Source organism: Carassius gibelio, chromosome A5 (assembly GCF_023724105.1).
Source record: "Carassius gibelio isolate Cgi1373 ecotype wild population from Czech Republic chromosome A5, carGib1.2-hapl.c, whole genome shotgun sequence".
NCBI lineage: Eukaryota > Metazoa > Chordata > Actinopteri > Cypriniformes > Cyprinidae > Carassius > Carassius gibelio.
Window position 1 is genome coordinate 26,429,427 of NC_068375.1, and position 13,070 is coordinate 26,442,496.

Genomic DNA, 13,070 nt, shown 5'->3' on the forward strand with positions numbered 1-13,070 from the left:
ATTGGTGTGGCTCAGAATTAGTAAATGTATTTACTAGGGGTGCACCGATCACGATCGGCCGATCGTTATGCGCATCTCGTCAGTAAAGCCGGTTTTCTAATCAGTGGTAAATTCCCTCAGGTGCGTGATTTCACATAGAGCCGCTGTTACTACACAGAGCCATTGTTAACTAAGAAGATGCTCAAATCCACGTTCATTTTCAGTGTTTATTTGCATTTGCATTTATTTACAATTTTATTATACAGACATCACTGGTAATGCTACTGTTTTAGTGTTTATACAAACAAACTCTTTTTTTGTTCAGTTTGTTGATTTGAAATATCAAACTTCGTCAAATGATTTGGGTGTCAGTACTTTTTAAACATTTCCAGCACATTTTAACAGTACCATGATAATACTGATAACCATGATAATTTTGGTCACTATAACCGTGATAATAAATTTTCATACCGTTTCATCTGTAATTCAAACTACATGAGCCCTTTTGCATCTCTGAGCAAGGCACATGGTTATCGAATAAAAGCTGGATGACTATTGTGATAAGAAGTACTAGTGATAAGAAATGATGTATACAAGTATAAACCTGTCCTAAAATTCATTTTCTGAGGAAGTGGATTATCTAGATTCCTGGGTGTGGTATCGGTTCAGTTACAAAGAAATGCACACATTGTGAAAGCACTGTAAATGCACACCGTGCGCTGATATTCTTGCTCTTTGTTGCATGCTCAATCCACAAACTGTCACTCTTCATTTTCATCAGAGCAAGTAGCGTGCTGATGAGCAGAGTGTAAGATGGAGATAAACATCTGAGCAATATCTAGATGTGCACTTTTGGATATTCAACTGATTAATAGTAGCAAGGAAATGGATTATAATGCATACATTTTATAAATATATACAGTACATATAGAAAAGCACTGTATATTTTATATAATTTTGCAAAGAAGATAAATTCAGCTATAACAATGACAAGATCAATGCCAGTGGCAAAATAAACTTCAACGTTGGCATACTGTTTGCATAAGGAATAGCACAGGAGTGCAATATTAGGATATATAATGGACCATCAAACACAGGCAGTTATCTGTGTATTAAGACTCTAGAGAGTTTCTAATCAGCCAGAAAAATTAATCTGCAATGTCTAGAAGTGTATACTCCTCACAAATAACTTGATTTAGGGTGTTTGTAGGCCTGGAGCTCTATTAGGAATGGCAGGCAGTCTAAGCAATAGTAGAGCGGTGCTTTTATAAAACTCCCAGCAGGGAATTCACAAATAATGTGCAAATGAATATGTGCTACAAAGCACATTAGCAAACTAAATGAATAGCTCATACACATATTCAAAAGAAAAGTAGCTTTAGTCCCTACTATCATCACCATTCTGTAAAATGATTTTAATTTGGATAAGAATTAGTTTGGCATATGAGACATCAAACAAACCATTTGAAGTTTAATGTCAACACACTGAGAAATGCTCAACAGCCTAACCCAAGCAAACACACAAGAAAATGTTCCATTCAGAGCATGTTGGATGCTTTCAATGTTTAAATGTATCAATGTGTAAATCAGACTGCAGCAAAAATTGTGTCTCGCAATTGCAGCACACATCAAACTTACTATACAGAATGTCTTACAAAAATCTAGTCATTAACTGTACAGTAAGAGATAGTAAAAATTAGCTGAAGACTTATTATAATCTGAAGTCTATAATCTGTGTACAGTAGCAATCTGTTTGAGCTCATGTTTCTTCAAACTCGTTCATGAAACTGTGCTGAGCGAGGACAGTGTGGTAGCTGAAAAAGAGCCATCATACAAGCCTGTGTGTCCGGCAGTGCTGGGGACTTATGAAATGACTTTCACTGTCCTTGTCTAAATTGTGGTTTTAATAAGCCACACGCTGCTCACACGTACAACAATATAACATGCAATAAGAGTTACAGTGCAACTCTGCATCACAGGTGGTGCAGGGTGTATTCCCATTAACAAATGATCTGCTGGAAATTTAAAAAAGGAAAAGAAAATCACCCTCAAGTAACATTACAGTCAGTTCAGCAATAAACCAATCAATCATCTCCAAAAAGTATTTTAGTGTATTGTTCACATTATTTTATGATGATTATTATATGTACTCTTGACAAAATAAAGTTCTTGTATATGGCAAAGACTCGACCACCACAGCATGAACAAACATAACTAAAAGAAATTATTTATTACCTGACTGCATTGCAATAAAAACAACACATCTCAGGAGTGACTGAAATTGGAGCAGGGCAAATAAAAAATTTTGACTGGAAAAAAAAATTGGCTCATATTCTTGTTTTGTTTAAGGGTTAATTCTGCCCTTATTAAACAAGCGTAAATATACACAGGTTTCAATTTTATAAGTGTTATTTTATCCTCAAATCTGCTTGTAAACAGCATTCTTGTAAATTGTTAATTATCAGAAATAGAGTGGTTGACATTCAACTATGAAAAAACTTTGAGAAATAAACATTACACAGCTGTTCTGTGGATACTAATGCCAAATAAGAGAATAGACTCTCATAATAGTTCTTCATATATTAACCCCACTTTTGTCATGTCTCTCTAGTCTCTGAGCTAAACTAACAACTGTAGTTGTTATGCAATTTAATGGCAAATTTTCTTGATTCTTGTGAGCTTAATTTCGGTCGAACAATGTGTCTATATACATAAAGATGTTCCTTAAACACCTCAATCTTATTTCTTTTCCATTGCTTGTCTATCACACAGCATTACAGGAATAGACCTACAAAGCATAGAAGGGAATATAATGGAGGAAACTGAAAGGAGACAATTACCAGTGTCCAACAGCTATAAAAATGCATTAAGGCGTGATTTAGTGATTTTCATTATTAAAGGAACTCAACTTAAAGTGTCTCGCTCTGATTCTTGCTTCTGCATTAACTTGTGTTATTTCTGAGTCTGAAATCATTTTGTGACAGAACGAGGTGAACGTTGTAACGGTTCCTCAAACCACTGCTAATATTAAACATGCACAAACTGTTGATCAAAAAGAGAAGCTGCCAGAACAAAATCCCAAGTACTTTCCAAATCAATCATCACAACAAATATTTTTCTTAATATGAGAAATTACTTGAGAGGATCCTGAATACTCTGCTCATGATTTTAGGTTAAGCTTTCTAATAAGATGTTATCTAGGGCCAAGGACGACACCTCCCAGAAATGATGGTGTCATAGACGTCTGGGGAAATAAGGGCACTGATTTTGCCACACTAGATACAAAAGTCAAACACCAGCTATTTTTATAGTCAGCATCTGAAATGTTCACTCCACTCATACATTAGACAATCACGAAAAATATTAAGAGGCAAAAAAACCTTAAAGTAACAAAGGCATTGAAACATGATGATGCTCATTTCCTCTCCATACAGTACATACATGTAGATGCTGAATAAGTGGGTTTAATGTGCCATATTTGGTTTTCTGAGGAAGCAATTTCAGTCACCTTTAGGCCACTACACAGAATAAGATGCGTTTTATTTACTGTAATCCCAAACACCTGCCTCCTCTGCAGAACATTCACATACAATGAGATCCAGGGGGGCTGCAGATCACACACAGTCTTAACTGAACCTTTGATGACAACCCAATATGGCTGGTTCCCTTTTCTTTTAACTTCATTTCATCCCACTGCTGTAACTGAATATGTTCAAGTTCAGAGTAAGAGAATGTAATGGTACCAAAAAGAGGAAGTTCTCACCCTTTTACAAGTAAGAAACTGTCAAGATGAAAGATTATGAATATACTAGATATGACCTTAATCAAAATTAATCATCCTCATTCTCCAAGTCAGCTTGGCATAACGTAACTCAAGATAAAAGAGTAGAGGGTTTAAGATTTATGATTGTTTTCCTCATTTGGCAGTCAAATGGTAATTAATCACATCAAATTAATTAAGAAGGTTGTCTCTGTGCAGCTGCGAAGATCTCAAATGTCCTTAAGATACACAGCTGTACTGATGTACTGAGGTTGGTAGAAAGGATTTATCTGTCAGTTCATTTTTATGATACAGCTGATCAAACGGCTTCCAATCAGTACTACCAAAAGACTGTGAAGTGAGACAAAGGAGTGTACTGAAAACTGAAAGACAGAACAACAACTACATAATGTGAACACTTTCAGTTTGAAACTACACTCTGTTACCATAGGAATACATAGAAGGAACAGTTAAAACATGTCTGTATAATGTATGAAGATAAAATAATAAATGTAGCGCATGAGAACAGCTTGTGCAGGTGTAAACCTCTTGCAACTCCTCAAAATCTGTTGTGCAGAGGCTGGGAAAGAAATTCAAGGCCACTATTTTTTAGTGCACAGGAACACATTCTAGTTTGAATGAATATTTGGAAAACATGAATTTTATAAACTGGCACACTGCCTAACATCATGTCACGGAAAAGAATGAGAACTGAACTTACCTCTCTCAGTGGTCACAAGAGGCTTTGAGGTGCTTTTCACGGTCCATGAAGTGTTTGCAGTATCCAGTGCAGGCGGTGTTGTGTTTTTTGTGCCACTTAATGGAGAGGAAGAAGTAGGTTTTTCTGTATCGTTTTGTGTTGTGGAGAATGTGGAGTTTTCTTTGGCTTTACTGCGTTTGGAGGTTGGGTCCATTGTTTTGGTCAGAGGCGCAGCCGTGGTGGTTTGCCAAAAGGGCTGTAATTGGTTAGTTTTACCAGTGGTCCTGGGTGTGATGGTCATTTTGGGGGTGAAAGGTGAAAATCTGGAGTCCCTGTCGTCCTCCTGTAAGTGGTTTGGGATGGTGGTAGTAGCCTCCAATGTCTCAGCCAGCACAGCACGCGGGACTCTCGTGCCTGGAGACGCGTTCTCATCGCTCGCGAGACGTAAAGCGCGCGACAAACCAGCTGTGTGTCCTAACAACAACAACTCCAAAACTGAGAACAGTAACATAGTGTAACGCATACACGTCATTTTGTTCTTTAGCTCCCCATGTGAAACGTTTCAGTTGTGTCCTTAGTACTATACAGATGTTAGTCTTACTACCGAATCCGTGTTTCAGCCAATTGTCTCCACTTGTCCACTCTCGCGCTGTGATCTGCAAGGTTTCACTCCAGCGAGACTGACAGTTGTAAACCCCGCCTACTACGGCCACGCCTCCATCCAATCAGACCGCACGCTATATGAAGATTGGCGTAACACTGCACCAATCATACGACTGTGAGGAGGAGCCGCAAGACTGACAACTATGAGCTGTCTTGAAAAGTGTCAAAAGAAAGAAAACGGGTAAGACGACATTAAACAGCTCGAGATAAGAGCTTAAGCGGAGCCAGTAGTGACAATCAAACATAAAAACAAAGAAACAAAGAATGAAACAAATAATAAAGCTATCAAATCAGAAGGCCCCATTTCTACCTGTGTGTAACTCGTTTATAAACTGTGGTTAAAAGCACGTTATGGAATAAATACAATTTAAGGGCGTTAAAATTTACATGATGTTAATGGATTCATTGTTAATGGAAAAACTGACGTAGAAACTCCATTCGCCTAAAGGAGGTTTAAAAAATGTACGAGAAAAACGTCGTGCTTGTGCTGAATAAAAGTACAGGGTAATAGCGTCCTCCAGTGGTAAAGAACACTCTACTACCTGTCAGCTGCTCAGAGCAAAATTAATTTGACTGGCATTTTAACAAAAAATGCCAAAAAAAACAAAAACAATGTTATAATTGATTCAATATAAATATATAAAAAAAATGATTCAAGAAAAAAGGAGGAGAGAATGCCTGTTTTTACTTCTGGTACTCAAATAAGAAAATGTCAGATCTTGTAATGATCAAGAAATAATTACATTAAAATGGTTACTTTAAAACTCCTACAGTGGGAAACCACAACTGTTCGACCTAGATTGATTATTTGCATCTTTTTGACCACGAGAAGAAAAAAAAATAACAGTAATATTATGCACAGTACTGTAAGTGACCTTTATCAAAAGTCACCTTTATTTTTATGGCCCTTTATACAATACAAATGTCATTGTCTATACAGTGTCAAAGCAGCTTTACATTGTTAAACAGGAAACATGTATGCTGATAGCAAGAGGACAATAACAAACAGTCAGTTTAACAGTAAAAGTCAGTTCATTCTGAACTCATTGTCCAGCTCAGTTCAGTCCAAATTGTGCTCCCAACTAAGCAAGCTAAAGGCAACTATGGCAAGGCACCAAAGCTCCATCGGAGACAGAAATGGAGAGAATAAAAAATCTGACAGGCTCAGTCAGGGGGGCAGTTCTCCTCTGGACAGATGAAACCATCATGGTGTGGTTTAATTCCAGACTGCAACGCACATCTGATTGGGCAGAGGACTCGTCTGGTTCTCGTGGTCTTGGTCCAATGGGCATAGTTGACGAGGTCTATGCAGGGGATCCGTCCTTAGGGCTCATCTAATTGACATGGTCTCCACTGACATTCGGGGCTGTAAAGGTGCAGATCCACCATCTGATCTGGACACAGACTGGATCTGGTGGCTAAGGTAACCTCGGAATAAGAATAAAACAGACTAATATTAGCGTAGATTCCATTCTTCTTAGAATGTAACAAGTACAGTACATCAAGTGTTCCTGGTTCTGGCTGACCTATTTAATACAGCCTAAGTATCCTTTAATGGATTTGAATTATAGAAAAGTGATTGTGTGTTATGTGTAAAACAGGTTAAAGAGATGTGTATTTAATCTAGATTTAAACTGACAGAGTGTTTCTGCCTCCCAAAGAATTCTAGGTAGATTGTTCCAGAGTTTGGGCGCTGAATAGGAAAAGTATCTGCCTGCAGTTGTTATTGATTTTGATATATGTATAATACATGTAAAGGATTTTGGTCTGATAATTAACCAATCTGTTTTTTCAGAACTTAGCAATAGGAAATTACTAGTGATCCATTAAAAATAATAATAATAATAATAATAATAATAATAATAATAATAATAATAATAATAACAATAATAATAATAATAATAATAAATAAATAAATATATATATACATCAGCTATGCATTCTTTTAGTTTTGTGAATTGGTATGTTTGATCGGGAAAGAAATATACAGAGCTGACGGTCCTAGTATTGAGCCTTGTTGTCCTCCAAAATGTACTTGTGAATGATATGATACTTCTTCATTCACTGGTACAAATTGATGACAGCCAGATAAGTATGATTTGAACCACGCCAATGCAATTCCAGTATAATTTTCTAGTCTATTCAAATGTTGTGGTTGCTAAGATCCAAGAGCACTAATAGAGACCACAGTAAGATAATAAGATTAGGTCAATTGTAACTTTCATGAGAGCATTCTCTTTACTATGATACGGTCTAAATCTGTAATATAGAAAACCCTTGAGATACCATTTTTCTGTAAGAAAAAACATGGTTTGTGAGGAAACCACTTTTTCTAGTATCTTTGACAGAAAAGGGAGGTTTGAGATTATCTGTAATTAACTAATTCTCTAGGATCAGGGTTTTTTAATGAGAGGCTTAAGAGCCAGTTTGAAGGATTTTGGGACATATCCTAATGGCAATGATGAATTAATGATATTAGGAAGAGGATCTATGACTTCTGGAAGCACCTCTTTTAGGAGCTTAGATGGTATGGGATCTAAAATACAGTACATGTTGTTGGTTTGGATTCAACAATTTAATAAAATTCTGTCCTATAGCAAAGAATTGATGTAGAATGGTGGTCCATAACTGTATAAAGCAATTGGAACTAAGGTGCTTCATACATTTACAAGAATCATCCTGTGAAACTGTCTATATTGTATGTGAACATACAGTAAAATGAACACTGGGTTTTATCTTTAGCATTCATTCAGGAAGGCAGTTGCCATAGAGCGCAATAAGAGTGCTGATAGAGAGAGAGAGAGAGAGAGAAGGCTGTTTCAGGCATGTGAAAGATGTGCGGTGGACATTAAGCCTTTATTTGCAATTGGTCTCTAAGTTGTCACTCCTCCCTTAAGAAGTTTATCCACCTGTACATGAATTTGTGTTATATTCACAAGAGGGTGTATGTAGACGATGCAAAGTGGGTGGTTTACTTTGAGAAGGGTTTGGTCTAAGAGAGAGAGAGAGAGAGAGAGAGAAATAAAGAGAGAGACAGACAAATAAAGTTAAGGCAAGGAAGGAAGTCAGATTACAGCACTCTATAAACATCTTACAGTACTGACTAGGACATCTTACCAGTGAACAAGAGCCTTGTGAAGACAGAGAGGAGGATATAACACGTCTTTGTACTCTTTCCTTTTAACAAGAAGAATGAAATCTCAAATAAGGACAACGTTTTCAGACTTTTTCTTTGAATACGAAACTCCTAGACAGGTTCTGGTCAGGAACAAAAGAGTTGCAGTTGTGTGCCGAATCATCCAAATGGGTGTTCTAGCTTACATCATCGGGTAAGAGATTTATTTTATTCTTTAAAAACCTGAAACAGAAAAGCAGGCAAATGTCAGTGAGCATGAGTAACTGAACAGAACATGCTTCAACAAGGATGAAAAATTTAAAGAATGCAAACAAACTAACGGCATGAGCCTTATATTGAACTGAAGAGTTAAGGGCTGAGTTAAGGGCATGATGTACCATTTAAGATACATTGTTTTATCAAACTAGCAGCACACCATCAAACTGTTATTATTTCAGAAAGGACACACATTTCTGAAGAGAATTTTAATAAACTGGAATGTATTTTACGTGATTAGTTTGCTTAAAAGTATGCTCTCTCTTTTTCAAAAGTTTTTTCTTTTATTGCATCTCATTTAGATTTAACGGCTCATAGCTTCAATAACATATAGCTTATCTCCAGTCATACAACTAACAGATGGCCCTCAGTATGTACTAGATAACTTGATGTACGTGGCTTATGAGTAAAAGATTCACTTACGCGATATTCATGATATGTGTCTCGCATACAGACATGTTTATAGAAGCAAACATTCATTTGAGCGGTAAAATGTAATGCTGTAGTCATTCATGGAGAAAAAGCAGACTTTGGCTGATGTTAACCTTTAGGACAATCAAGTCCAGACAAATGCTGCTCATTTCCTCTTAAGTAATTCAAACCTGTATTGTGCAACCCATTGATCATCAGTTAACACATTATGTGGGTGTCATTTGTCTGCTTGTCTAAACAATACAATTTGCAGTTAAAGTAACTAAATGAACGTTGAATAAAATTGTTGCACTTCTCTTGAAATCAATGACTACTGTGCAGTATATAAAGCCACTGGAGCAAAAACACAACTGGAAAAGTGACTTTAATTTCAGTGATCACAGAACAGCATATGAGTTGTTATCCCTCTCTGTTACTCCCTTTAGTTTATCAGTGAACATCAGCAGACTACCCTTAATGAATCAAATCCAGCTCTGGTCCAAATTACAGCAGTCTAACAGCGGAATTTGTTTGGGAATTCAAAGCTAGAAAGCATTAAACACTAAAAACTTACATGTTGTCTATAGCTGGTGTTTGTGCAGCTAAAAGTGGATGATGCTTCTGTTATCAGTCATGAGGAAGTTGTTTGTCTTTTTGTAGTCAAATTAGCTGAATTAACCACTAAATGATCAAGTTGATAAACTGTTGCAATAGTATTAGTTTTGGTCTGTGTGGAACAGTATTTCAACTTTAAGCATGCCACATGATGACTGAGAGTCACGCTTCAATGGGAAGGATACTGTTTGTCGTGTCTTGCTAGAGGGCATGATGCCAAAATTGCTTCATTCTACTTGTATATGACACAAGGTGGCTCAACTACATACTGTACTGTTTAAACACATGGAAACTATGAAACATAGCCTAATGATGTGTTTTTTTTTTCCCAACTGCTGTGCAAGTAAGTGTAACAGTGCAAATCATGAGGATTCAGTATATGCTTTTTACTTGAAAATAATAATGCACTGGTAAATATATTTTGTATTGTTATTGTCAATCAGTAAGCAATACAAATGAAACTAATAGCAACTCTGAGTGAAAGGTATTAGGATGAAATTAAAAAACTGCTTTTTTTTTTCTCCGTTGACAAATAAGCTCAATATTTACAAATTGTGTGCTGTGAATTTCATTAATAGAAAGAAGGAATGAAGAAATGTTTCATAAGGTCATATAATCATAATATCATCAAGTCATATAATAATACAGATAATATAATTTATATATCGTCCCCTTGGAATTATAAGGTTCTACATGTATCTGCATTCCGAGTAGTTTTGACATATTGAGTTTCAAAGTTTTTGTGTTTCATTCGACTGTGTAGATAGAACCTTATTGTTTTTTAAATAAAAAGTCCAATAATGTAGACAACATTAAAAAAATCTATCACATAATGTAAATATATTGACACAGAATGAGAATATGTGAATAACTCCATTTTGACAAAAATGTCAGATAGAACCTTATAATTCCAAGGGGACCTACACTGTAAAAAGTTTAACTATTATTTACTCAATTTTTTTGGTGAAACATTTTTACACTCAAAAAAATTGAGTAAATTTTAAAGCTGTGAAATCAATGAAATATACTGTTTAAATTGAGTAATTGTCAGTAAAAAAATTAAGTAAATCTGAATAACTGAATTACTTTATATGAGAAATAAAATTAATTAGATATAATCAAAATTATAAAACACCACAACTGTAATTCTATGTAAAATAAACAAAAAATATTGAGTAGATATAATTGAAATATTGGATGAAATTTAACAAAAAAAATTTGCTACGTTTACTACATGTAAAAGTGAATTTAACTTAATATTGGACTATAAATTATCAAAATGTTGCATTCACTTTTTTTTTTTTTTTTTTACACTATTTACCCTTTATAATTAATATAATAAAACCAAATAAAGAAAGAAACACATTTTTTATTGAAAATTTATTTGTCAATTAAACATAAGACAAAGTCTAAAATCAACCTTTGAAACATTTTATCCATTTTAATATTCCAGTAGATTGCAAAAATTTTAACTGTAAAGTAGCCATAAGGGAAATGATTAAACCTTATGAAACATTTCATCCATCTTAGTATTCAAGTAGATTACATGTAAAATATGATAGCCGTAAGAGAAATGACATCTTACTTTGTTCCTGGTGCATACCAGCCATTTGCAGTCACACTCAACATTAAACCATAAAAAAAATAAAAGCAACACTTACATCAATATTAAAGGGATAGTTCACCCAAAAAGATGATGTTGTCATAATGTACTCGCCCCCCGGGTTGTCCCAAATCTGTACGAATTTCTTTCTTGTGTTGAACACAAAATATATTTTAATGAATGTTGGTTAACAGATAGTTGAAAGTTGCCATTGACTTCCATGGTAGAAAAAAAAAAAGTATACTATGCAAAGTCAATGGCAACCTTTAACTGCGTTAACAAACACTCTTTAATACTTGGCTGAATGTCACGTCACTTCACTTAAAATATCTTTTGTGTTCAACAGAAGAAAGAAACTCGTACAGGTTTGGGACAAATTGAGGGAGAGTAAATTATGACAAAATCATCTTTTTGGGTGAACTATATCTTCAACAGAATTAATCCGATAACAGAAACACTTACATCAGGAATACCCATTCTGTGGGATGATCATGAACCACTACTATGCAAGAAGATAATTTTTTAACCTCTGAACATTAACAGAGTTTTGGAGAATCCAGCTCAAGAAACAGTTTTTGGAACAACTCAAGTGAGTACAGGTCCTTCTCAAAATATTAGCATATTGTGATGAAGTTCATTATTTTCCGTAATGTAATGATAAAAATTAAACTTTCATATATTCTAGATTCATTGCACACCAACTGAAATATTTCAGGTCTTTTATTGTTTTAATACTGATGATTTTGGCATACAGCTCATGAAAACCCCAAATTCCTATCTCAAAAAATTAGCATATCATGAAAAGGTTCTCTAAACGAGCTATTAACCTAATCATCTGAATCAACTAATTAACTCTAAACACCTGCAAAAGATTCCTGAGGCTTTTAAAAACTCCCAGCCTGGTTCATTACTCAAAACCGCAATCGTGGGTAAGACTGCCGACCTGACTGCTGTCCAGAAGGCCATCATTGACACCCTCAAGCGAGAGGGTAAGACACAGAAAGACATTTCTGAACGAATAGGCTGTTCCCAGAGTGCTGTATCAAGGCACCTCAGTGGGAAGTCTGTTGGAAGGAAAAAGTGTGGCAAAAAACACAGAAGAGGTGACCGGAGCCTGAGGAAGATTGTGGAGAAGGACCGATTCCAGACCTTGGGGAACCTGCGGAAGCAGTGGACTGAGTCTGGAGTAGAAACATCCAGAGCCACCGTGCACAGGCGTGTGCAGGAAATGGGCTACAGAGAAGCAGCACTGGACTGTTGCTCAGTGGTCCAAAGTACTTTTTTCGGATGAAAGCAAATATTGCATATCATTTGGAAATCAAGGTGCCAGAGTCTGGAGGAAGACTGGGGAGAAGGAAATTCCAAAATGCCTGAAGTCCATTGTCAAGTACCCACAGTCAGTGATGGTCTGGGGTGCCATGTCAGCTGCTGGTGTTGGTCCAGTGTTTTATCAAGGGCAGGGTCAATGTAGCTAGTTATCAGGAGATTGTGGAGCACTTCATGCTTCCATCTGCTGATAAGCTTTATGGAGATGAAGATTTTGTTTTTCAGCACGACCTGGCACCTGCTCACAGTGCCAAAACCACTGGTAAATGGTTTACTGACCATGGTATTACTGTGCTCCATTGGCCTGCCAACTCTCCTGACCTGAACCCCGTAGAGAATCTGTGGGATATTGTGAAGAGAAAGTTGAGAGACGCAAGACCCAACACTCTGGATGAGCTTAAGGCCGCTATCGAAGCATCCTGGGCCTCCATAACACCTCAGCAGTGCCACAGGCTGATTGCCTCCATGCCACGCCGCATTGAAGCAGTCATTTCTGCAAAAGGATTCCCGACCAAGTATTGAGTGCATAACTGAACATAATTATTTGAAGGTTGACTTTTTTTTTGTATTAAAAACACTTTTCTTTTATTGGTCAGATGAAATATGCTAATTTTTTGAGATA

The 13,070-nt window shown here is 36.1% G+C and overlaps 2 protein-coding genes across 5 annotated transcripts in view; one reads left to right on the forward strand and one right to left on the reverse strand.

The window, feature by feature from the left end:
• LOC128007270 (multiple epidermal growth factor-like domains protein 9) overlaps window positions 1-5,116 on the reverse strand; it is a 58,603-nt gene extending 53,487 nt beyond the window's left edge. Inside the window, exon 1 of the mRNA XM_052592795.1 lies at window positions 4,461-5,116. Coding sequence (XP_052448755.1) covers window positions 4,461-4,971 — 511 coding nt within the window. The 5' untranslated portion in view covers window positions 4,972-5,116. The remainder of the gene's footprint in view (window positions 1-4,460) is intronic.
• LOC128007498 (P2X purinoceptor 1) overlaps window positions 1-13,070 on the forward strand; it is a 36,200-nt gene that overhangs the window by 5,853 nt on the left and 17,277 nt on the right. For 2 of the 4 annotated variants that reach the window (XM_052592813.1, XM_052592815.1), the window contains exon 1: window positions 8,133-8,431. The exons of 1 other annotated variant lie outside the window; for it this stretch is intronic. In XM_052592813.1, the coding sequence (XP_052448773.1) occupies window positions 8,295-8,431 (137 nt within the window). In that variant the 5' untranslated portion in view covers window positions 8,133-8,294. Of the gene's footprint in view, window positions 1-8,130; window positions 8,432-13,070 lie in introns of those variants that run through there. One more of the 4 variants, XM_052592814.1, reaches the window with a different exon arrangement.